Source organism: Mustela nigripes, chromosome 4, assembly GCF_022355385.1.
Source record: "Mustela nigripes isolate SB6536 chromosome 4, MUSNIG.SB6536, whole genome shotgun sequence".
In the NCBI taxonomy this organism is placed as follows: domain Eukaryota; kingdom Metazoa; phylum Chordata; class Mammalia; order Carnivora; family Mustelidae; genus Mustela; species Mustela nigripes.
Genome location: NC_081560.1, coordinates 158976947 through 159003317, shown reverse-complemented (window position 1 = coordinate 159003317; position 26371 = coordinate 158976947). Strand labels below are relative to the sequence as shown.

At 40.3% G+C, this 26371-nt stretch overlaps 1 protein-coding gene and 1 long non-coding RNA gene across 3 annotated transcripts in view; one reads left to right on the top strand and one right to left on the bottom strand.

Annotated features, from left to right (window-relative positions):
- The window catches only part of LOC132016638 (uncharacterized), a 223481-nt gene that overhangs the window by 159211 nt on the left and 37899 nt on the right, over nt 1–26371 (top strand). The window lies entirely within an intron of this gene.
- Nucleotides 1482–26371, bottom strand: part of LGI1 (leucine rich glioma inactivated 1) — a 39434-nt gene continuing 14544 nt past the window's right edge. The window contains exons 3-8 of one of the 2 annotated variants that reach the window (XM_059398156.1): nt 20508–20579; nt 20337–20408; nt 9060–9131; nt 5903–6072; nt 5459–5623; nt 1482–2666 (exon numbers count right to left, since the gene is read on the bottom strand). In XM_059398156.1, coding sequence (XP_059254139.1) covers nt 1831–2666; nt 5459–5623; nt 5903–6072; nt 9060–9131; nt 20337–20408; nt 20508–20579 — 1387 coding nt within the window. In that variant the 3' untranslated portion in view covers nt 1482–1830. The remainder of the gene's footprint in view (nt 2667–5458; nt 5624–5902; nt 6073–9059; nt 9132–20336; nt 20409–20507; nt 20580–26371) is intronic. The other variant, XM_059398157.1, reaches the window with a different exon arrangement.

Below are 26371 nucleotides of genomic sequence, written 5' to 3'. Positions count from 1 at the left end.
TAGTTTCTCACCTCCCCTTTTCTCTGACCTTCTACCTCATTCTCTTCTCACCTTTCAGACCAGCTTCCTCTGCTCTTGCAGCTGCTCACTGTCCCTGTAGCAGATGCCATTGGTTCCCAACCGGAGGCTCCTTACTGGGTTGAAGTACCCATCCTGCAGCTGCCATGGGTGTTGGTTTATAACAGCCCACATTTGCATACCTCTCTAGCGGATTGTCCTTAGCCAACGGGAGCCTTCATCACTGGTGATGTCTGAGAGGTTATGCCCCATATTCTTGGGTTGATGACTACCAGATGAGGGAGGGGGTATAAACGTCTATCCTCCTTGCCTTGAGGCAGGACACACTGTGTGGTACAATTCACACTCTGGAGTTCCCCGTGGAGTCAGTCTGAATAAAAGCAATAAAAGCTGTAGGAAGCTCTGATTCACACAGAACCAATTCATGCCAGGCATATCTTCTCTGCCACGATCCCCTTTTGAAACCATATCTCCCCTTTAAATTCAAACAAGGACCACTTCCTCCAGGAACTCATTTTTGGTACTCCTGGGACCTTTATAATCAGAATGTTAAGATGATGATTGGCATTTACAACTTACTCTGCAGGTTTCTCTATCCTAACCCTCCAATTAGTCTAAGGCCCCAGAGGACAAGGGTCCATGCCCTGGGGCCATGCCCTATTTCTCCTGAATTCTGCTCCCTAACGCCATAGAAACAATACCCCATTCTTAATAGGTACTCAATAAATAGGACTGACTAGATCAAAGGGACTTGTGAAGTTTATTATTACATTATTACAGGAGGACACAGATGCGTCTTCGAATGCAATTTTGAGAGCCTACCCTATAGGCACTATGCTAGGTGCTAACAAACCATGTTAACTGGGTGTAGAAATTTGGAAAATCAAACATGAGCCTCCTGCACACTCTGCAGCATGTCAGTAACATCCAAACTGATGTCTAGAAGTGAGGCTTCCTTGATAAGATTAAGAGGCCCACATATGGAGTGAATTTGAGGCATGTACTCTAAGGTTACCTCAATCAGCTCTCAGATGATTCTAGGGTCAGACACTTAGAAAGTCCTTAAGTAGCATTTTTAAAATTTAAAAACTTGACTTTCTCTTTGTCTCTAAGTTTTTTGAAGAATTTTTTTAGCTAGAGCTATCAGATAGGAAAAGGATGGATCTCACTATTCTTTATGTCAAATCAGGCTACTTGTAATAAGCAAATTTCTCTACCCCACTTTAAATTTGTCACCCTTTCACCACAAAATGTTCTTAAAAGCCGTCACCTTTGGAAACACCCTTGAATGTTCCAAATCCAAACAGCTGATAAACCTGTTCATAAATCTTGGGTAATGAATATCAGTGTTTCGTTTTCATTCCTTATCGTACCATAAGATAACATAACCCTATTGTATAACCTATTTCCTCAGTGTACCGTCACCGAGACTAAAACAACTGTAAATAATTACCTTTGGGATATGAAAGAAAATGTAAACATTTTATTTGGCAGTTTCTGAACACATGAATAAATAAATGGAAAAGTACATATTAATATTTCTTTTTGGAGTAACAGATACCATTAAACACTTATTTACACATCTTCACTGCAAAGAACAGTCACACAATTCAATTTTGTCTTATAAAAGGTCACTTCCCACACCACTGGACTGGACAGTTAAGGATGGAGATACTGGTAGTGCTTGGTTCTAGCAGTCTCAATGTTTGAAAGGCATTCATTTGCAAGTGTGATAAGAAGAGTCATCATGCATTGAGTTCATCCGGATCATGTACTGTAGAAAGTTTCTGGTGGCAGCCACAGAATTTGGTGTCATGCGCTTAAGTCAACTATGACATGTTTGTAAATCTGTGTATTTCCCTTAAAACTGGAAGCAAAAAGAAAATTACGCTTATTAATGGACACATGCGTGAATGATCTTGGTGCTTGAACATTTAATTCCTGAAATTTCACAAATTTGGCTTTCTCTGCATCCCAGTTATACACTTGCGTAAAGGAATAATCACTTCCAAGAATGGCATATTGGTAGTTATTTATCTGAAGAGGCTGGAACACCATGGACCCTCGTGATGGCATCCTCTGAATGTCCTGAAAGGAGGAACCTCCCCATTTCATTACTTTGGAATCACCAATGAATCTTGTCAAGCAAATGTACACGTCACCTTTCACCGAGAAGTGCTTGACGGCATAGACGTCCTCCATGTTAGGGATATCTGTTTGGTTAGTGAACAATTGCGTTGCTTTGTTCCACTGATAGATTACAGGACGCTGGGAGCTACTGGAAAGGATTAAGTGAGGCGTTCTGAGTGTCTGAGGTGTTCTGGCTATTTCTAGATATTCCACATCGGTGTCCCTGTACCACGCATGTAAGGATTGATGGGAGTAGAATCCATTTCCATTCCATTTATAAATGGTGGTAAAACCAGCTTTTGAGCTGTCAGCAACAACAAAGTACCAGTTGTTTTCAATCTTGAATGTTTCAATGTCATTGGGTTTTCGGATTTTGAGAATTTCAATATCCTGGATTTTTATAAATTTATTTGCAAAACTGTCTCGCTTATAGATGTGAGAGCCGCCAAACAGCTGGGCCACAATAACATAGAGCTGAGTTTCAATGACTATAGGCTTGCACACTACAGTGGATGTGCCTGGGAAAAGACAAATGAGAGATTAGTAGAATGGCCATCGTCTTCTGCAGCATGTAAACATGCAACCTGAAGCCATGCAACTTCTACCAAAATCAGCCTAGAATAAGGATTTCCTTGGTTGAATAGGCAAGGCCAATCTCCAAGGCCCAATGGCAGCAAGACCCTGAGGTTCTGTGCCTTTGTGCCTCACGAGGCCTTGTTACCAACAACTGAGTTGTCAAGTCACATCCAACCTGCACTATACATTTAATAGGGCACACGGCTACTGCCCGAGTTTTCTCCTCTCACTACTTGCAGAAAGCAAGCATTGCTTTCCCTGACACATCATGAGTTAATTACAGTAATTCTAGTGAAAACTGCCACTTATTGAGCACCAGCTCTGCGCTTTGCCAAATCATCTCATTAAAAATTCCCAACAATCTGAAGAGATAAATATTATCCTTCCTTTTGCAGATGAGCAGACAGAAACTCAGACAGGTTCAGTGGTGCTAGGAGAAGGCAGAGTTGGGATTCAAACCCAAGTCTACCAGCGTCTCTATGCTTTTAACCCAATCTGTAGGGAGGTGAGCTATTCTAGGGTTTCCAACTTGGGCTAGGATCCCACAAGTTTCTAGAACCACCCTATAAAGTCTTAAGCAGTGATGTGGGTAGCCCATGATTCTACCTGTAATTGGTTTGTTCCTAGTGTGAAAGGGTTCTTGCTCTAAAAATAATGCGATTTTCCCCTAGGAAAGGACAAAGATGCTATTTGTCATTTACCTGAAGCTTAGGCTATTGGTGGCAAGAGAGAAGATAAGGAAGAGAAATTCTTGAGAAAAATGAAAGAGGGGTATAGTCACAAGTGATACTCCAGAGACTTCTTTTGAGAAATTTCAGAGACAATATGGATCAGTGTCCTTGCTCAGTATATCCTTTAAGTAAGAGTTTGGCATTTATCAGCAAATATAAATATCGGGGCGCCTGGGTGGCTCAGCGGGTTAAAGCCTCTGCCTTGGGCTCAGGTCATAGTCTCAGGGTCTTGGGATGGAGCCCCCCATCGGGCTCTCTGCTCAGCAGGGAGCCTGCATCCTCCTGTCTCTCTGCCTGCCTCTCTGCCTACTTGTGATCTCTCTCTCTGTCAAATAAATAAATAAAACCTTAAAAAAAAAAAAAGGAAATATAAATATCATTTATCAGCAAATATTGATTAGAGGGAGCTTGGCTCTAGGAAATCCAAAGCAAGCAAGGCAAATCTGGGGCCCAAGCCTTTTTTAACTTTAGGAGCTCCAAAGCAGTAAGTTCTGCATCAGCTCTTTCTACTAATTGATGAAATTATCCTATTTGTGACTCTTTTCAGAACTCAACTGGTTGTGTGACTTTGGGAAAGTCACTTAACTTCTCTGGAATTCAGTTTTCTCTTCTGTACAATGAGGGTTTGGCCTAGATCAGGAATGGCCACTAGACTTCAACCACGTATCAATATTGATCAACTGATGAGTTGGATAACTGTGCTGAGAAGGATTCGTAGTCCTGTCTGCACTCCATAAGCAAGAGCACTGTGATTGATTAGGATGTCTTTCTGGGGTAAGGGAGGTCATAATGATGGCATATTGAGTATATATTTGTCATCTTAGACGAGATGATGTCCTCTGAAAGTCTGCATATATGTGATTCATTTCTCCTTCAAATGTTCATTCTAAGAATCATCTAGAATAATTAATGGACTATACACAGGTAAGAAGAACCTGGTTTAAACTGTACAAAGCTGCTGCAGTCCATTGGAAAACTCAGGGCACTTTGGGAGAAAGAGAAGTATGACCTTCCTCCTTGAGAAAGAAGGAGGTTTCTGGGAGGACCTCAGTTTGGAGAAGATCCCTTCACCTGGGCACCTTAGTCTAAAGCAAGGCCCAGACCTTTCCTGATCCTGTAAGCAGTGGGGTGGACAGCCACCAACACAACTGAGTTATAACTCTTCCCACCCAAGAAGTATAATCTTTTACATAGAGGTTTGAATGCTCTCAGGAACAGATCTAAAGGTATTAGAAGCTAAAGCCGATGAAAACATTTTGGAGGGAGGCCCATATTCTAACTTATTTAAAAACCATTAAGTTGTTGAAATGAGAAGAAAAATTAAGAAGTCACATAAGTAAAAGTTTTCATGGAAGAAAAGTAGTTCCGAAGGTCAAATTAAATGCGCAAAACACTGGCAAGAGGCTTCATCACTGCTAGACTTCTCAGGGCCTCTAATGCATAATTATTATGAATCTCCAAGAGGGAGATACGGTTCACAGATTTATTGGACCAGAACCCCTTTTTGTGACAAGGAGTACATTAACATTTTGAGGGGGTCACTTTGTACAAAAGAGCTTGTGACTCATTGATCTAAAATAACATCTTTATTTTATAGATAAGAAAAAGGAAGTCCCAGTAAGGGTGAGTGGCTCACCCAGCTGGTTTGTGGCAGAACCTAGATTAAAACTCATGATTCCTTGTCCAATACTTTTCTTTTGAAGAAAAATAATTCACATTTGTCATTTACTATGCTACGTTCTATGCTGTTTCTTGAATATGTGATGACATTATCTTATGAATACATTATCTTCAACAACCCCATGAGTTAAGTATTATTATTCCCATTTACAAGTCAGGAAATCAAGGTTTAGTAAATCCCCAATCATTTAGTAAATGGTACGGATGGGGATTAAAGTACTCTAAGCATGGCCAAGCATCCCCCCATGCCAGTTGTCTTTTTCTGTTGCCCTCGGTCCAACCTGCTTAACTTCCTATTCAAAATACGGTCAGGCTTTTCATACCTGTAATGTTGTCATAATTTCGGAAGGTCTTTTCTACGTGGTCCCATTCAAGGAAGATGCACTTTCCGGTAAAAGGCTGAGCAATGACTACATACTCATCGTTCATATAAGAAAAAGTATCTATGGACAGTGATTGATAAGGCAGGTCTTGAGACTTTGCAAATTCTGCAAAAACAGGAAATGATGATGAATAACTGTGTGCTAATGCTTGCTTCATTCCTTGGCTAGATCTCAAACATCCTTAAGAGATACATTTATTTAAGAGAAATAGTAAAATGATAATTTTACTTTGCTTTTAAACCCACAAAGTTTTAATGCTTTATCATAAAAAATTAAAATTGGTCGTTTGGTTTTTAAAGATATTAAAAATATCAATTCCTGCACACACACAAAACGTAGCCCTTATTTTAGCTTTATGAGGTGGAATGATTTGGAATACATTACCTGTAATGATGCAATCAAAATCCTTGGGCGAGAGACTATTGATTTTGCGCTTCTTGTATTCTGGGGGACCTTCACAGTAGATGTCTTCAACAGTTGCATTGGTGTGGTCCAACCATTCCACTAGCCACTTGAGTTTACAGTCACAGTTAAATGAATTCCCTCTCAGGTCCCTGAAAGACAAACTTCAGTTGATTTTGCTGTATGAGGATCCTACCTACACAGGTATGACCTCTACCTCAGCAATTAACATATGCAGATTGCTTTTACCTGGCTTTACATCATGCTCCATCATCTACCTTGAACGTGACTGACAACTCACTTTGAATTCAAAGATATCCCACAGTGAGCACACTCTTGAATGCCACCCAGTCTATAGAACCTCATAAATATTTCCTTCTTGGATCAAAGGCAGCTCTGTTTAGAGCTGTGCTGTCCATAGAAATATAGTGTAAACTACATATGTAATTTAAAATTTTGTAGGAGCACCTGAGTGGCTCAATCAGTTAAGCATCTCCCTTCAGCTCAGGTCATGATCTCAGGGTCCTGGAATCAAGCAGGCTCTCTGTTCAGTGGGGAATCTGTTTCTCCCTCTCCCTCTGCTCCCACTCATTCTCTCTCTCTCTCTCTCATTTAAATAAATAGATAAAACCTTAAATTTTTTTTCTATATTTCTAAAAAAAGTAACAAGAAATAGGTGACATTAATTTTAATAATATATTAAAATAAGTTGGCATTTATTTTTAAATAATATATTTTATTTAATATCTCACACAAATCATTTAGCTGTGTAGCCAACAAACATTATTAATGAGGTATTTTATACTTTTAAAAAACATTAAATCTTTGTTGTTGTTTTTAAGTTTATTTACTTGTCAGAGAAAGAGAGAGCACAAGTGGGGGGGCAGCAGGCAGAGGCAGAGGCAGAGGGAGAAGCAGGCTCCCCACTGAGCAGGGAGCCTGATGCAGGACTTGATTCCAGGACCCCGGGATCATGACCTGAGCTGAATGCAAACACTCAACCAGCTGAGCCACCCAGGCATCCCCAAAATCTTAAGACTTTGGAGGCTAGTGTGTATTTTACACTTAGAGCATAACTCAGTTTGATGCTAAATTTTCATCAGAAGTATGTGATCTGTATTTAGATTTCATAAAATTTATACTCAGAAAAAAATAGTTTCACACATCCAAGTTGTTCCAAACATAATTAACTTTTGCAATAGCTGAACTGAGAATCAGTTTTTCAATTTAAATTTAGTTTTCTACTTAATTTTTTAAAAACTAAGTATGAATTTAAAGCTTTGTTCCTTAGTTACACTAGGAACACTGCTCGGTGACCACATGTGTGGCTACCATATTGGACAGAGCAGGTCTAGAGGACAGAATATAGTGCTTATTATATCATATTTAATTAAATCAAGCGAACTATTTGCTTTTGCTCTTCCTCACAGATGTAATTCATCCTGATCCTATTCCATGGTCTACAAATTCAATTTTAATAGGAAATGACTTTGACACACCAGAGTTAACTCAGACATCCAGCAGCTCTTGTCTGTAATAAACTATACAGCACGATCGTTTAAATTTCCACATATGATCCTGACTCACCAAGTTTTCTGTTTATTTGCACTGCTTCTGTTCAGAAATTCCAGTTCCTTCCTAAAACCCTTCTTGGTCACACAGAATTCCCAAGATAGGTATTGCCTAGTCTTCACACAGCACACAAATAATTTTTAAATGTTGAAGCATTTAAAAATGTTTTGGGGGGATACATTCAAGAAAACCAAGAAATCCATGAAAAGATAAGCTATCAAGGATCCTTGTACTTAGATAATTCTTGGTTTAGGCATATTAGAGTAGACCCAAGAGGCCAAACCCATTACGGGATTTCCTTAGAGACTGAGCCAATTTCAAGTGGGTTCTTTGTTGTTGTTGTTTTGGTTTTTGCTCATGTGTGGCACTGGCTGACAGAAGGATGGGCCAGAGGACAATGTCCAAATAAGCCATGGTATATCATCTAACTTTGAAGACCTTCCCAGGACTGACTTTATCTTCCAAGAATATTCTGACCCCAAATAATGACTGGCAAGTTTTCTGGGTGATTGTAAACCAGAACAGCTAACTGTGATCTGTCTGAGACTTTTTGGTAGTGTCTTTCTTCTTGTACTCTCTTGCAAATAAGCCATCATTCAGGACTTGGGGTACCAGGCACTGAGGAGGGGCTGGGGAAATACCATAAGGAACACATACAGTTTTCCATTAGCTTATTGATTTGAAGTTAAATACTTTAGGAGAAAATACTTGACTCAGATCTTTTGTTATTGGAGAAAAGTTGTTTTGAACATATATTCTATAGAAAAGTACCTGAGTTGATTAAAAAAAAAAAAACAAAAAAAACCTTTATGTTTACATATATCCTTTCATTTTTCCTATATCTACCTTATAACCATTTAAATACCCTTCTAATGTCTGGAAGGCACTTAATGAAGCTAAATTGCTTTTGAGAGATAGGCATATATTACTTGCTTTGTTTACAGCAAAATATACAAATTCCTTACAAAGATCTTTCACTCTGAGGCTTAAAAGTCAAAGTTTGAAAGCTCTTTTGTTTGAAAAAGGGTCAAAAATAATTAAGTTCATTCCCTTCCTGGGGCTTAAGCCAAATTCCTGGGGATTAAGCCTAGAGTTGTTGTTCAGTCTAAGGAGAGAAAAGGCAAACTTGCCTCCCTTCCCCCACTTCCTGCTCCATTTCTCTGTTGACTGACCAACCCATGGGTGTAACCTTTCATCGGTCAGTTTCCCAGACTCCTTTATGTTTTTCCTTTGTAGCCCCATTTCCTGGACCTCATGAGAAAAAAAGGCATCTTGAAATTTCACTTGGGGCCTCCTCTTCCCACCCCCTCAAAGTCCCTTATCAGTGCTCCCACCCATAAGACACACACTTTGCCCCATGGAAAGTCTGGGCACTATATATTCAGATTATAGAATATATATTTTGAGTCTTTATGATAGAAGACTCAAAAATTTAAGCAAATTTAAAATTTAAATTATAAAATTATAGTTTAATTTTAAAGCCAATTACAAATTCTAAAAATTAATACTAAGTTTCTTTGTTAACTATTGTAAATTAATTAATCAGTGATGTCTTAGATCCTCTTACACATTTGTTAAAGAATCCAGGCCTTTGAAAATATCTTTTGGTAATGTCTGGAGATTGTTGTTTGCGAGGCTCCTGGGGAAAAAAAAAAAAGAGTGATGTAAACTGTAATCAAACTAAATAGATGCATTTTATGATAAAACTTAATTATGAATCCTTTTTATTCTTTCCTGACTATACTAAATTAGTTGCAGTACCTTTTTTATTTCTTCTAAGATACTACTCAGATTCCTACTATTGTATATTCAATTCTTGGTCTCTTTGCTTCAGTGCTCACTCAGTATTTATGGCATTTTCTACGTATTATGGCAAAAAAGAAGCTAACAAACCAGTAACAAAGTGGTATTGGACATTGATCTTTTTATGTAGAATGGAAGATGATATTCATACTCTTAGACATTCAGTCTAGGAGATGTGTCCCAAATGATGACTAACTAAATGGGTGACAGTGCCCATTTCATCTCACACTCAGCCTGCCCCTGCTCCTCCCTCTCTCCTTCTCACTTGCTCTAGACAGTGGCCAAACTCCCAACTAATAGTGCCAGTAGCTCTAGAGTTTGGGGACCTGTCTAACCTATCCCCCTGCCAGCACATCCTTTCTTCTTTCCAAAGTATATACTCCCTTTTTATATTTTTCTTTTCTTTTAGTTCCATTCATTTGACCTCAGAAAACAACTTTGTCACATATGTCCATCCCTCCATCCATCTTCTTTAAACATTTCTTTTCCTTTTCTTCCAGTTCTTATTTTACTGCACAGGAACTGTTTTCTCTTTCCCTTTCTATTTGTTCTTTCGTGAGTCACTAGAATAATTCTAATCAAAGCTAATGAGTAAGGAGTAGTCCTGATGGTATCAAGAAAAGGGAAATGTGTCCATATGGCAGAAGTGTGGACATAACAGTAGGAAGGGATGTAGATTCTGATAATTTTCTATTTTTAACCAGTATTGTGTGTGTGTATGTGCACCCATATCGGTTATATACTTTTCTAATGAAATTTTTTCACACAAAAAAAATAAAAACTAGGGCGCCTGGGTGGCTCAGTGGGTTAGGCCGCTGCCTTCGGCTCAGGTCATGATCTCAGGGTCCTGGGATCGAGTCCCGCATCGGGCTCTCTGCTCAGCAGGGAGCCTGCTTCCTCCTCTCTCTCTCTGCCTGCCTCTCTGCCTACTTGTGATCTCTGTCAGATAAATAAATAAAATCTTTAAAAAAAAAAAAAGATTTAAAAAAATAAAAACTAAACTGAAACAAAAAAAGCGTACATTGTTGGCCTCCAAAGTCCTTGAAAATTCTCTCAAATTCCATTTAAAAGACTCTCAAAACTCTTCTGTCTTCTACCTGCTTAATTAATATGAGATTTCTCAAGTGCAAACATTCAAGACTTTTAAAACCTATTTTTAAGTTCATTATGTTGTTTTCTTGAGTTTTAGAAATTACGACTAGGTTGGAAACCTCTTTTCAATGAACCTTGGAACTTAAGAATGGGAACTGAATCAGAATGTTCCCGTCTCAGTGATGGTCTATTATGTAAAGAAGGGCACTGCTTTGGAGCCATTCTGAGCTCGGTTTGAATTCTGATGCCACTACTTCCTGGCTGTGTGACTTTAATTCTGAATCTTCTTCAGGACTCAATATTTTCATTTTTTTAGGGGGAGGTGATAATACCTCATGTCACAAGAAAGTTAGGGAGAGTAGATAAGATAACTCCGGATGGTACCTGGCATCTGGTCTATTCTCAATAAAGGGCGGCAGGGAGGAAGGGGAAAGGAAAAGAAGGAGAAGAGCTTGCCTAAGAAATAATATTTAGAAAACTGGCTATATGAAAGAAACACTATGACTGCAGTGGTATTAGGATTAATAAAATGTTGCTAAAGAAGACTTTTCAAAGATTTTATTTATTTATTTGACAGAGAGACCCAGCGAGAGAGGAACATAAGCAGAGAGAGTAGGAGAAACAGGCTTCCCCCCAAGCAGGGAGCCCGATGCGGGGCTTGATCTGGGAACCCTGGGATCACAACCTGAGCCAAAGGCAGACGCTCAACTGACTAAGCCCACCAAAAATGGTGCCCCATTTTTTCAAAATGTATTTTTTAAAGATTTTATTTATTTATTAGAGATAGAGAGTGAGAGAGAACGTGAGATAGGAGAAGGTCAGAGGGAGAAGCAGACTCCCTGTGGAGCTGGGAGCCTGATACAGGACTCAAACCTAGGACTCTGGGATCATGACCTGAGCTGAAAGCAGTTGCTTAGCCAATTGAGCCACCCAGGCACCCTAAGGACTTTTCAAGAGAATGTCTCTATAATTCACCTTTCTGCCTAGTGGTTGAAAGAAGAGAACTCCTTGTGGCTTGGTCTAGTCCTGAATCACTCCCAAGTTATGTGTCTCAATTTATTTTCTAGCACGATGTGTCTTAAAGTTCTCCGGTGAACTTCTAAGTGGATGAAACCAACTACAACTGGTTGTAAAACACAAGTTTGAAGGAGGCTGTGTCACAGGACAGCGGGCATGTGATGAAGAAACAGTCAAGTCCTGAATTATTACTGCCAGCAGGGCTGCCCAGGAAGAGGCACCATGTTTGCAATGCTGCCCAAGGCAGTTCTTTTATTTTTATTCTTTTTTCCAAGGTAGTTGTTTTGAACAATGAGCAAATTTGGGAGTTCCACTTCCTGCCCAGAGGATAGAGCTCTAGGCCTCACATACCCAACATGAAGGCCAACCACATAAGCAGCTGCTAAGACACGGACTTGGAGCTACAAGACTTTTGGGGTGGAGAGACATCATTTTTCCATGACAGGATGGGTGACTTTTAAGTCAACAAAGTTGGGGGCTGGGACTGATGAAGGCAGGCTAGCCTTCTTGGGCTGTAAAATGAGGCTTTATGCCTTTTGAGGGCTTCTTATAACAGGGAGGCTCTCACTCTGGGGACCAGAGGGTGGCGGAGGCAGAGCACCATGAGGGGTGCCAGAGGCAGAAATGGTGGATGGATTTACCCGCACTTAGTGTGACTTGTTTCGCTGTTCCACTGCCAAAATTCAGTGAAATACTGGTTCACAGTGGACTGTTTCTGAACAACATAGGAGGGAGCTTCACGCCTAGGTTTGATGAGAAGTAGGCATGAGAAGTCTGCCTGGACTCCTAAAAGAGGCAGAAACATGAGGAAGTAAGACCCAGAAAGGAGAGGAAGGCTTCCGAGGCCCAGGAAGAGGAGTTGAGACAGCTTCCCAAAAGTCTTTGGCAGGCCTCAGTGACAGGGTTACATTTGCATAAGAAGAAAGCAGGCAGCAGGGACTGGAGCAGAGAATGTTTTAGGAAAACAATGCTGATAAAGCTGGGAATTACTCTGCAAAACAAATGTAAAGGGCCCTGACATAAATCACCCTTCCACTGGGGGCTGATGGGTCAACAGTGAAGGATACAAAAGGCACACGGGAGATCAGCAGAATCTGCAAAGTTAAGAAGAGACCAATGAAATGCCTCCACACGTTAATTAGCTGGCCAGTTAGGAATATTTACCAATTTACCAAGTGAAGAGAGTTGGAATTATTTTAAGACCCACTTCCACTGGGGAAAGATATTTAATCTAGCATTATCCCTAGGAGAAGAGAATTGGAAACAACCTACATGTCCATTAATAAGGGATTGTGTAAGTAAATGATGATTTATACTTAACATGGACTATTTTGCAGGAGATTTTAAAACATGAGGTAGATCTCTATGATTTGACACAGAATGATGCCTAAAAGAAAAAAAAGGTAAACTGGAGAGTAGGATATAGAGGGTAATCCCACATGAGGAGGGAGGATACATGTCTAACAATGCATAAAGAAAAATCTGGAAGGAGAATCATTTTTTTTACATTTGGAATATTTCGCTTTTGCTATATAAACATCCAGATTGTGACAGTTTTTATCATCAAGCATGTATTATTATTTTAAATTCAGAAGGAACAAAGAATAAAGTTGAGGTTTGAAACAGACGCCATTGCTGAGTATTTGTGTATGGAATGGTTCTGTCCAGTGAAGATTTAGTGATTCTAAATCAATTATTTTACTTCACTCACAAAGTCCCAAAGTAACCAGGCTGGAGTGTGAGGGACTGTCAGGGTCAGCATGCAGGAATCCGAGTGGTCCGATGATGTCTTGTTTTTCTCACAAGATTTCCACATGGCATCAGGCCCTCATCATCTGGGGAAATTAAGGACTGCAGTCAGTCCAGACGTGGAGCCATTTCTCTTGGTTCCTTGCCTCAGCTGAAACTCAGCTTCGAGGGGGGACTGGAGCTTCAAAAATCATCATGGGCATCTCAAGGCTTAAGGTGTCTTCTCTTAGGGGGTGGGGATGCGGGTGAGGGGACTCCTGAGGGCTCTGCGTCAGAGCTGCCAGGAAGAAAAAGTAGCAAGGCCCTGATGCTCCCTGAAGCCTGCTCAGCTTTGGTCATTAGATGATAAGAGTGAAGATCTGGTGCCTATGAGTTAAACAGCTGGAGAGACTGAGGTAGCATTTCATGGGTTAGGGTTGGGGTTTTTAGGCTTGATGTTAGGATCGTTGGATTCTTCAGATTCCATCTCGGTATTGAGTCTTGCTACTGGAAAGCAAAATGGACAATCTAATGCATTCAATTTTTTTCACTTTCTCCTTTCCCTCCATTGTCCCCACAGCTTCACAGAGTAATAGCTTCATGTCATTATTCCCTTTCCCCTAATAGATGCTCTGGTTGAAACATGTTCTGTGTCTTTTGTAAAACTGGCTGTCAGTCTCGTCCTCAGCATCACTGAGAGCAGTGTGGTGGTTTGGGGTCCAGCTTGGTCTCAAGTGGACAAGGGCTTCCATTTGAGCGTCCTCATTCTCAGGAGTGTGCCTTTTCCCAACTTAATTTCACCTCTCTTGGTTTTTGTCTCTATCTGCCAAACTGAGTAAAGAATACCAATTTCCTTTATTGTGAAAATTAACACACACAACTGCTAGTATTTTTTATATACACACTACTGAAATGGATTCCAGGGAAAATTTTGGCATCTGCAGATGAATATTTAAGCCTATGTCAGATAATCAAGACTATAAAACTAATCTATTTCTTTGTTATTGTCAAAACCAGTAATATTTAATGCCTAAGCACTTTTAAATGCTCAATTCAGGAGCTGAGATCATCTATTCTCTTTGCCTCTCTAAGTAGACAGAACTCTATGCCTTAGTATTTTTAAGCATCTCATCATTTACTGATACATATTATATATATTAGTGATATATATATAACTGGCATATATATATTTTCTGATATATGTACACACACATATATATACACATGCATACATATATACTATATATGTAATAATGCTTATTATTTCTTCAAGAAAATTTGGAAAGTGTAAAAATTATTTTTTAAAGGATGAAATAATAATCATCCTGGAAGAAGTAATCACTATAAAGATTTTGTCATATTTTCTCTTACTCCTTACTAGAGAGTCCATCTCATGAGGGATATTTATGTGGAAAGCAAGTGATTCCAGAGAGGCATGCTATTGGGTCCTGAAGGTCTAGAGACCTTCTTCTCTTCCCTTTTTCTTTCTGGTGCAGAGTGAGAGGGCTTGAAAGAGTGTGAGCCTGAATTGGTGTGGGGGACCTCCTTCCTCTTCAAAAGTCTGCTAGGTAGGCAAGGGTCAAATCCATGCTGGATTTTAAAACCAAATACAAGTATTATTAGGAAGAAGACGAAGACAAATTAGAAGGCTGATGGAGAGAGAGGCAAGGAGTCGGACGTGGCCACCTGAACTGTCAGGAAAAGTCATTCTGCATGTGGTATGACTGAAGGGAATCCTGGCGAGCATCCAAGCCGACCCCCTGTCTGTCCATCCTCTCCAGGGCTCTTTGGATTGGGGAGCAGCTAGGGGTGAGGCGGGGGCGGATGTGGAGGGGGAGGTGGAAATGACATGGTCCAGGAATGACATATCAGGGTTTGAGCTCTGGCTGTTTTCTTTTCTCCAAAGTGAACGATCACTTGGTCAGAATCAACTACAAGTTCTATTCTAGCTCTTAAATCACATATTTATGCTTTTCACCATGAAAGGCTATGGCTTCATCTTTAATAATTAGGAAATGATATGAGGAGAGCCAACACCCTAAGCCATGCCATTTAGAGACAATGAATTTGACCAGAGGTTTTGGTAGGGAGTAGGAGTGCACTAGAATGTCTGAGTGGGGAGCGGACAGAACCGATCAGCAGGAGTGAAGAGGAGGCAAGGGAAGGTTTGAGGATGTATTTCATCCATGTTAATTTTTTCTAGGTTGATTCGGTAGCAAGTCCTGGAAGGATGCTCTTCTTACCACCAGATTCCTAGTACCTGGCACAAAGTAAGCCCTCAGTAGACACTTTGAAAGGAATGAATGAATGGGGCAGGCTGGAATGGTGGAGAGGAAGGGCAGCAATCTAGACAAAGAAGAGAGTGGAGGAGAATGCTTAGACCCCCTTATACCGAGACACTGACTTAGGAAGAAAGTGCAAACCCTGTGAACTGCCCTTGCCACCCGCCTGCCCCCGTCACATGGACCTGCTGCTCTCAACATGCCCTCCCGCCTCATTGCCTCCCCATGGCAACCATTCCAAAGCAATGTGGAGGCTCTTTCAAGGTGCCTTCCACAAAGCATAAGAAACATTTTTTAAGACACAAGGAAACTGTCCAACTAAACATCTAGTTGCCTTGATACTAGCTGAGTGGGGTCAAGCATTCCCAATGGCAGACAGTCTGTCCTTCCCAGCAGAGGGGATGACCATTTCCTCCACTTTGGTGTCTTCCTGGTTTACCTGAGAAAACCTCTGATGATGACTGTGGAACCTACTGGAAAGTCTCCTCCCTGAGGCAGAGCAGACTGGCTCCAACAGCACGTTTGTTTCAGTGCCGCCGGGCTCTGCTGCTAAGAAAGCAGCGCCCACAGCCATCTGGGGTGCTCCCAGCCTCCCTGCCGTGCAGATTCCCAGCTGCAGTCGGTGTCTCACTGAATTTGCGGCGGTTCAAGTGCAGTTATTTTAATTTCATACAGAATGTTTAAAGGGGATGAAAACACTGCAGCATTTGGAATCCTGATCCAGGACCCATAGAGGTTAGGCAGGCCATTTTAGTTGATTTTTCTGTAATGGTGTTTCCTACCTACCAGGCTCTGTTCTAAGCACTTCGCATAGATTTAATCATTTGATCTTAGGACAACCTTAGGAGCGAGGTACTCCTAAGCACCTTCTTATCCCCTGTCTCCCTGTTTTTACAGATTATTGTTATCACTCCCATTTTACCCATAAGGAATTCTGAGGCCCAGTGAAGCTAAGTGGCTATCCCACAGCTATCAGGCTTGAAACCCAGGGGGTCTGGTGGCAGAGCTCACCCTCAGCCACTACCCTGCACTGCCTCTTTACCTGTATGTCATCGTGAAGACTGAAAGGAAGACATCCTGCCTGCCTGTCTGGGAACATACAGGCATCTTGAGTTTGGGGACTGCTATATGCACCTTTTGGGTCCCCCACTTCTAAGCAACCAGCAGGGGCTCTGCAACACATCTAGATTGATGACAATTTTCCCCAAATATTTTTATACATGCATGCCAACAGTCCTGCCCCTACTGGGCTTCAGTCACAGTGACACATACGTGATACCAAAGGAAATCATTACCAAGAAGGCTCATGGGTGTTAACAGAAAGTAATAGATATAATGTTTAGAGACTTTTGTCATCATTGGCCATAAACTATTTTTAATGCATTTTCACCCTGTAATTTCAAAAGTAATACACAGCCAGCAGAAAAATTCAAACCTTGTCGATATATATAAACTATTCAAACATTAACGTCAAACACATATAACATAGGGACAGTAATCCAAAATAAAATAATAAATAGAGGGTCCCCGGATTTGACTGGCATTGTAAGGACTGAAATGTAAGGAATTCTCCCTTTTCTGAAAGCTAGCTTGAGGGGAAGGGGGTATATATAGTATAGTAAGTTGTCTATAATTCTCTTTTTAGGAGTTAAGTCTCCTGAGATAAATATGTAAGAAAGCGAGATAAGTTTGTTGCTTCCTTAGGAACTAATTGCATCTATATAAAGGCTCAGGTAGGCCCCTTGATGCAGCTTCAGTGGTAGGCCAGAGTGGGAACCAGTTGACTCAAGCTATAGGTCTCATTCCAACTATTTGGGCTTGGAGACTAAGAGCGAGGCTAGGGTCCCTGTCTTCCGGATTTTTTTCTTCCCTAGTCATGTTTGCCCCTCAGACCATGTCCTGCTAGAACTGACTTGGTGGAGAGGGCATGAAACATCCAATTAAAGACCCCAGGAAACTTCTGCCTTTACCACTGCTTTCTGGGGAGCAGCTTGAATGCAGGGTGCACCCCCATGTTCTCATCTGTCCACAGGGGCCGTGCTACGCCCTCTTTTGTAAGGTAACCAGGAGATTATAATGAGGTCAAGAATATGATAGAGCTTTGTAAACTTCTTCTCTAGGATATGCAATTTAGAGAGTCAGATGATAACTCCTTGCTGATTCCTGTTTGCCTGTGAGTGGGAAAAGCTGGTCTCAGGTGGAGGAAGGTGCTCTTTAAAGCCTAGAATCTTAAAAAAGAAACTAAATAGCTCAAACAAATGTCAGATTTATTTATAGGTGGTAAATAATGGAAAGCTAACTTGATGTGCTGAGCAGTCAGAGGGACATTTGGTTTTCAAATCCTCCCTATCCATCTCTCCTTGAAAGGAAGAAAGGAAAGGAGAAAAGAAAGAAGGAAGGAAGGAAGGAAGGAAGGAAGGAAGGGAGGAATGGAGGGAGGAAAGAAGAAAGGAAGGGGGGGAGGGAGAGAAGGAGGAAGGAAAGAAGGGTATTTTGAAGAACAGCGTAATTAGCAAGGAGAACATAACTTGGGGACAAAGGCACTCAGTGAGAAAATATTTGTTTGCCTAATTGCTCTTGCCAGACGGAGCTCCCCCAGGTTGGAACTGGATCTTATTCATCTTTGTGTGGCACTTCCTAGAGACTATTTAGGATGAACCATATGGCGCTGCATTTTTGTAGATCAAAAACAGTCTAATATTGGCAATGCCCTATGAGTCAACCTAAGTGTGCGATGAAGAGGCAAGAGACCTAAGGGTCATATTCACCCCGTCAGCTTTAACCTGTTTCCTCATAACACCTCCTTCCTACCTCTAGCACCTGGTCAGAGAGGTTTGGGCTTCCCTTTCACTGTCTGACCCTTAAGATTCATGCTTCTCTTTTTGAAGACTGACTTTGATGTCCCCTTGAGCTTGAAAATTTCTGGATGCTAAGCACATGTTATACCAGGGACCCCTTCTTATAAGAGGCCTCATTAAGACCCAAATTTCAATTCCCATTTCATTTAATGGACCTAACAAACAAAATAGTCTCTAGTCAAATGAAATAGATGTTCTTCATCAGGGTGTTCGATAGATTTTTTTCCTTCTCCCTTTGCTCCCCATCTTCCCCCACTTTCCTTCTGTTTTCTTTTCCCCTTCTTTTCTCCCTTTCTCGATCTCTCCCTTCATTAACCCTTCCATCCATCCCTTTTCCCTTCCTTCCATACATTCTTGCCTCCTTCCTCCCTTCCTTCTGGGTCAGGTAGTCCTTTAGACTGGAGAGAAGATACGCTTGAGTGAACCAATGGGAACAGCAGACTTACATCACGAGTTCCCCGAGAGGACACGTGGATCTTACATCCTCCCTTCAGCCTTTGATGATGCTGAGTACCAGACAAAAGCCCTGTTGAGTAGGACTTCTGTGAATTCAGCAGCTCTCAAGTTGAGGTCATGACTTCTATTTCTCCTTCCATGTATTTGTATCTGTTTTTTTATTATTTTCTAAACAATGGTGTTTGGCAGTGTTTGACTCTGTGATAAAATGGCATTAGCATGTATACCCTACACAGCTATTTCTGTATCACATTACAGCATTGATGTGTAATACAGCAAAGCAAACGTTTTTCATTACAACACCTTTTACAGAAGACTTAAAGGGTTAATGATTTATGTGTAATACATCTGGCCATCAGGGCCGCTTACTGCAAATCCAAACAGCAGTTGAGACAAGGTTTGGTGAGAGGAAGTGTTAAGTCCCTATGGACACACTAGAATGTAGATCCCAAAGGCAAGTATTTTTGTCTACCTTGTTCCCTGCTGCATCCTGGGGCTTAGAACAGAGCTGACCGTGAGGTATTGTGAGGGGGCACGTTAAAGTTGACAGAATGGCATCGGGATCTCCTGCATCCTTGTCTTAACACTAGTGAGACATATATTAGGCACTTGAAAAATAGTCTTGAATAGATGAATAGCCATTGCAGTTCAACTATGGGATTGACGTTATAATCCCATAACTATTCAGCTCAGTAGTCACATATCCCCTCTAGGTCTCTGTTTTCTCATTTCTAAAGTGGGGATTATTGTGCCTATCTGGCAGGATGGTTGGGAGGATTAAATGAAAATCTATATAAAGCAAATTGACCGACAAAATAGTAGACACTCAATAAATGCTAGTGCCTTTTCTTTCCATGCCCTCTAGCCTCCTTCAAAATGGATGTGGGGGGCGGGTGGGAGAGGTTAGAAGAAATAAATTATTTCGTTCATGTTTTCCAACCTCAACCCTATGCCATTTCAGGCTGGATATTTCTTTGTTGTGGGGGCTGTCCTGTGTATTGCAGGGTGATTAGGAGCAACGGTGCCCTCTACCTGCCAGATGTCACGGCCCCCGAGTTCTGACAACCAGATCATCTCTAGATATTGATGAATGTTCCCTGGGAGGCAAAACTGTCTCCCGTGAAGAGCAACTCTTATAGCTATAGTCATCCATTGAATAATTAAGTATTCCATTAATAAACAAATTGTTCAGGTACTCTGTAGCCATTGCTGGTGGTTATAGGATATGTTTAAATGTATATAAGGTCAGGGCTTACACAGAAAAAGAAAAACAGCACATATCAAATTAAGCTATACAGTCAAACCATAACTATCCATGAAGTGAGTAATGATGTAGATAATAAAAAAGTTATTTCAGTCACACAACTTCCCTGCATTAGATTATTTTCCTAATTATCGTTAGATTAGTCTAATCATATTAATAATGATCAGTTTCCTGGATCCACACTGGCTGATGACAGGGAGATTTGGCACATGCGCATGGAAAGAAGTCATTTGGGTTTCTTAAGTTTTCATGGACTAACCATGAAGTGGGTGTTTGACCCACAGATTATCAAACTGCATTATCCATTAGTAAGCTTAAAAAGTAATAGCAACATTCATACTTACAGGTGAATTAAAGACTTTAGTCCCCGGAAAGTATGTCTTGATATGGACTTGATGTTGTTGTTTTCTATGAATCTGCAATAGGTTATAATATTTGTTGTCAGACAGCTGTAGGAAGCTGAGAGCACTTGTCCTGAATCATTATGTAAAAAAAAAAAAAGTTTCTTTACTTACAAATACTCTAGATGTGGAAGACCAATAAAAGCATCATCACTGATCACATCAAAGGAGTTCGATGTGAATAATCTGCCCAGAAAAAGTACACAATGAAAATGGTTAACCTGATAGATTGTTAATCTTCGCTGCTATTATCTCTTAGAGAAATTAGAGGGAGTTGTGTATGAAAAAGTGGACATCTACCTTTTAAAGTGTTATTTATTTAGGTAATCTTTGCAGCCTTTTTTTTAATACCCTCAATTATCCCCTCATTAAATACTCATTGAGAGAGGCTTTATGCCCCACTTTTCACAGTGTGGATGTCACATGCCTTGGGTAACATTTTGAGATATAACTGGACAAGTATGACAGTCAAAGCAGCCAAAGCAACATTTTGCACATTAGCACAACGAAGACACTAACAGAATCTTTTCCTCTTGCTCAAGAAACTTCTGGAACATTCTGATCAGTTCAAACAATGGTGCCTCAGGGTATTAAGTCTGGAAACCCTGGAAAAGTAGCTCCATCAAAGCCTAGTTGTGCTTTGGTATCTAAGAGTAGATAAGCCATTAACATTGGCTCAATGAACATCAACTAAACTTCTTAGAAAATAGGACAGGCTGAAGATAGGAAACAATGAAGCTTAAAAAAGGTATTAGATCCATTTTATTTTTAACTAGTCGAAAAGAACAATTTCACTTGGATACATTTATTTGCAATTTCAAAATAAAAAAAAATTTTGAAATTACTGATGAAAAGGAACATCAACCAGCAGTCCCAACATCCTGTTGAACAACTGGGAAGAGTTGTCAGTTTCTGAATGGGAGATTTAAAAGAGGTGGTTGTAGGCCAAATAATACAAAGGATATTTTTGTTTGTTTGTTTTTTTAGAATGAGTTTTAATTTATGAAATTCATTGGCTAAAGTGTTGATACAAGCTAAAAATAAGGTTTTAAATGTACTGATGACAATTTTACACCTCAGTTTAAGTGATGTTCAGTCTACATATTAAGGTTCTCGTGTGGGGGAACCTCTTATTCCACTTAGAACTATTATCCAAAATGTGACCCTGGTCATGGGCCAGACCAGATGTTTTACTTAATTTGACAATTCGTGTCTCATACATACCATTTAACTGTACTATGTAAAGTCCAGTATTCTCTGTTAGCAACCTTTTTGATTTACTTTTGAAGTCTAGGGATTAAAAATAATTGCTACTAACCAGCTTGGTGACTTTGCCTCTCTGTGCCTGTTAACTAAGGAGATTAAAACTAAGAGACCTCACTTTCCGAACATTTATGAATAACTAATTTGACAGCTGGGATTGCTTTAGAACAGTCAGAGGAGGGGAAGGCAGTGGGTTAGAGATGAATAGAGCATGATCGATAATCTTTGAAGGTAAAAGATGGGTACATGGAAGTGAATATTACTATTATCTCTACCTTTATTTTTTTTTAAAGATTTTATTTATTTATTTGACACAAAGAGAGAAATCACAAGTAGTCAGAGAGGCAGGCAGAGGGGGAGGGGGAAGCAGGCTCCCCACTGAGCAGAGAGCCCGATGCGGAACTCGATTCCAGGACCGTGAGATCATGACCCGAGCCGAAGGCAGAGGCTTAACCCACTGAGCCACCCAGGTGCTCCTTATCTCTACTTTTATATATGCTTGACATTTTCCATAAAAATGAGGGAAAACAGGAACCAAACTAATAAAACTAGATTATCTGTTCCATTTCCTCTTAAGCTATCAATCCTGGCGTGATGTTGGGTTTTCTATCCCTCCTCCATCATGCTCAAATCATTCACTAGGCTCTGAAAAGTCAACACCAATGAATAATGATGTATATTAGATGCTTGTAATTATTAAAAGAAATTCAAAGGTTTATGATTTCAGTCCAACTTTGGCAATTGTTTCTTCTTATTTCATGGTTCTGGAAAGCAACAAGATTGCTCAGCTTTACTCCAAAGTAAGCTAACATCCAAAGCCTTCTTTAGGTTCCAGATTTTTGTTTCATTCTGTATAGGCATTATCAAGGATGGAGAGAATAGAATAAGGCAAAATAGATACAGAGCAATGCCTCCCCTGCTCACTGGTTTACAAATTGTCTCATGGTTGGACTAGCAACTTCAAAGCTATATACTGCAAATCGCCAGAAGAAATAGCTTTCAGCACCAGCTCCCCTTATGTTGAAAGCAGATGCAAAACAGAGCGGGAAATGGGTATTAGTGGGCAGCACTTGCCCACACATGTCAGGGAAGTAAAACAGAGAATTTCCATTAGAATTTGTATCTGCTTGTTCATTGCTTATCCCTAGCACCTGTAACATTGTCTGCCCTATAGTGGACACTGAATAAATATTTGTTAAACAATAAAGGAATTCACTTGACATTAAATTGTTGTCAATGTTACATTACTAAATTGAATGTTTCTTATAGCAGGGACATACCATTATTTGCTTTTGTGTCCCCAGCCCTGAGCACAGTTCCTGGTTAAATAATGCTTGTTTAACTAGATTTCAAGGATCAAGATCTCTGGCTAAAGCTGAAACTACATGCAAAAGCATGAATGAATCTCACAAACCTAAGTTGAGGGAAAGAAACCAGAACACAATAAAGTATATCATATGTGATTTCATGTATATAAATTTAAAAAAAAAACAGTAAAACTCATCTATACTGGCAGAAATCAACATAATGGATACTCTCAGAGGTGGATAGTCACTGGAAGGGAGCACAGGGGGAGCCTTTCAGGTATGGATAGTGCTGAGTTTCTCAACCTGGATGCTGGTTACAAAGGTGTTCATTTTACAAAAAAAAAAAAAATGGTGGTGGGGAGGGAGGAATGAATAGGCAGAGGAATTTTAGGGCATTGAAAACACTCTGTATGATACCATAATGATGGGCACTTGTCATTATACATTTGTCCAAACCTGTAGAATGTACAACACCAAGGGGGAACCCTAATGTAACTAGGGACTCTGGGTGATGGTGTAGCTTCATCAGTTGTAACAAATGTCCTACTCTGGTAGCGGATTTGGTAATGGGGGAGACCTGTGAGGGCTGGGGGCATACGGGGAGTCTCTGTGCCTTCTCCCCAATTTTGCTGTGAACTTAAAGCTGCTCAAAAAAATAGTCTTAGGGGTGCCTGGGTGACTCAGTGGTTAAACGTCTGCTTTTGGTTCAGGTCGTGATTCCAGGCTCTTGTAGTCGAGCCCTGCATTGGACTCCCGACTAAGTGGGAAGCCTGCTTCTCCTTCTCCCACACCCCCTGCTAGTGTTCCTCCTCTCGCTATCTCTTTCTATCAAATAAATAAATAAAATCTTTTTTAAAAAGTCTTAAAAAACCATTGAGTTAAACCCTTAAGATATATGCACTTTTCATTGTGTATATTTCAATAAAAAAAGTTTCTTAATAAAAACAAGAAAGATAATAAGGTAATAATGAATATCTTAGTCTTTTGATTCTAAATTCAATTGTAGTTTTCTTTTTTTTAAAGATTTTATTTGTTTATTTGAGAGAGAGAGAATGAGAGAGCATGAGCAGGGGGTAGGGCAGAAGGAAAGGGAGAAGCAGACTCCCTGCTGAGCAGAGAGCCCCAATGCAGTACTTGATCCCACAGCCCTGGGATCATGACCTGAGCTGAAGGCAGATACTCAGCTGACTGAGCCACCCATGTGCCCACAAGGATTCTGTGGACAAAGATATATAAAATTTATATATACACAATAAATATAGTTGAGCAGGCTATTCATTTTATTGCCCTATCTATACTTAGAAAAAGACTAAAAATCATGTTCTATAAAGAGGGTAAAACTCTGATCCCTAATTTTTATGAATTTCTTGGAAATATATTTGATTTCAATATTATGATTTGTTGTTATTGATCCAGATATTAAAGAATCCCACAGTCGCTGTTAAAAGGAAACTGTGCCACCCGACACCATCTTCACATGCGACAGACCTGGAGAGGACCACGGTGGCCATCTTTTATAGTACACGACCTGTGTCCCTTCCCACAGATTATTAGGGCAAGAAGGGCTCGGGTCTTCATCCAGGATAGCTGATTCTGAGGTGGGTCAACCTCCCAAGGCCCAAATGTCCTGGTCAAAAAGGCTAGTTGGGTTAACAACGAGTCCCCTTCTGGGGATTGGGAATCAGCATAGATGGAGCCAGCCAGTAGAAGAGCCGAAGGAGAAAGCATGCCTCAGGTTTAGTTAGCTATATGGCATGCAAAGTGTGTGCAAGCCACACTCAGGAGAGAGCAGAATGTGGAAGAGGCCTCACAAAGAGAGGGAAATGTTGGAGTAGTGGGGATGCCTAGATCTGTGTTCAATCCCAAGCCGCTGCTTCTCAGTTTTGGTTGCACTTGGGAATGACCTGAGAAACTTTAAAAATACTGATACCCAGTTTTGCCCTGAGGGGTTCCAGTTAAATTCTACATGTGGGGTGTAGCCTGGGCATTGGAATGTTCAAAAGCTCCCCAGGTGACTCCCCAGGTGCAGCCTGGGCTTTCCTTCTGGTCAGTTTCCCTACTCCTGTTCCCCTCCTTTACCTGTGGCCACCGAGAGAGCAGTCAGCTCTCCTTGCAGCAAGTCTGGTTGGAGCGGTGGCTGTGGACTGTCCTGTCCCCTTAACTACATGTAGTAAGAATCTGCAATAATATGATTCAGATTTGACAATCATCCTCACAATAGCATCATGGAAGGGTTGGTGGGGACCAGTGTACCATATGAATGAAGTTGGTACTCTGAGCCACAAATCAGAGATCTGGATCCCGCAGACTTTCCAATCAGTCATCCTGTGGATTTGTCTGGAGATAGTGTAGAATCTGCCCTTCACTCCTGGTCTTGTGGGAGCCTGTGAGGTCTCTGCCATTTCCTCTATTTTCAGTGAAGGAAAACACTAGGCATTTCCTTGTAGAGTTTTGGTGGAGTTGGACACAGGGATGTGCGATGAGCTATCTGTATCTTACCACCAAAGGTGATGCCCTTAGATCTCTTAGCACCCTCACAAATTCAGTAGGAAAAGGAGCTACAGGAGGAATGGGGAGGACTTTTTCTCCCTCTGCAACCAAAGGAGTATATGTTTCCTTACAAGAAGGAGATTTAGGATGACCGTACAAACCAACTGTTAATTCTAGACAGGCAATAGCTCATTATTTAAAGAATGGCATTGCCTTCATAATAGCCTATATTTCATAGACTCCTGCTGGATTATATTCTTTGGTCTTTGGAAAAATTCTGGAAAGTGGTAGAGGAGTTGCTAATATCTATTGAATGGGAGGAAACTGAGGCTCAGAGGGCTGTTAAAAGCTTTGCTTAAGATCATGAGGCCCTCGTCCGGTAGCTGCTCAGAATAGGGTCTTAATATCTCCATTCTGGCAAATAATCATGACAACACTGCTCAGCTCATAGATTTAAGAAATCTAGTAAAATAATAATCCCTTTTTAAAAGGAACTAATAAATCAATTTAAGTAGTCTCAAAGTGACATTAAGATCATTTAAGCCCGTATTTTTCTTCAAGTAAAGATGTTAAAATTTTGGAATGCACTTCAGTGTATTCTGTTTATGAATACAATATCCTCATTGTAGAAATTCTGAAAAACACAGAAAGTTTAAAGGAAAAAATAAAGATTGCATAATCAAACTACCCAAAGATATTGATATACATATTCATGAACATATATGAGATATACACATGTATATTTATAAAATTGGGATAATGATGTTATGTTCTTCTGCCCTTTTCACATACTTATTTTATCATGACCAATTTCTCATGACAATAAATTTTCAATATAATTTTAACAGATGAGTATGTTTTCTGTTATAAATGTAATTAAATTTTTTTCTTGTTGATTCCAATTTTTATTATTAATCA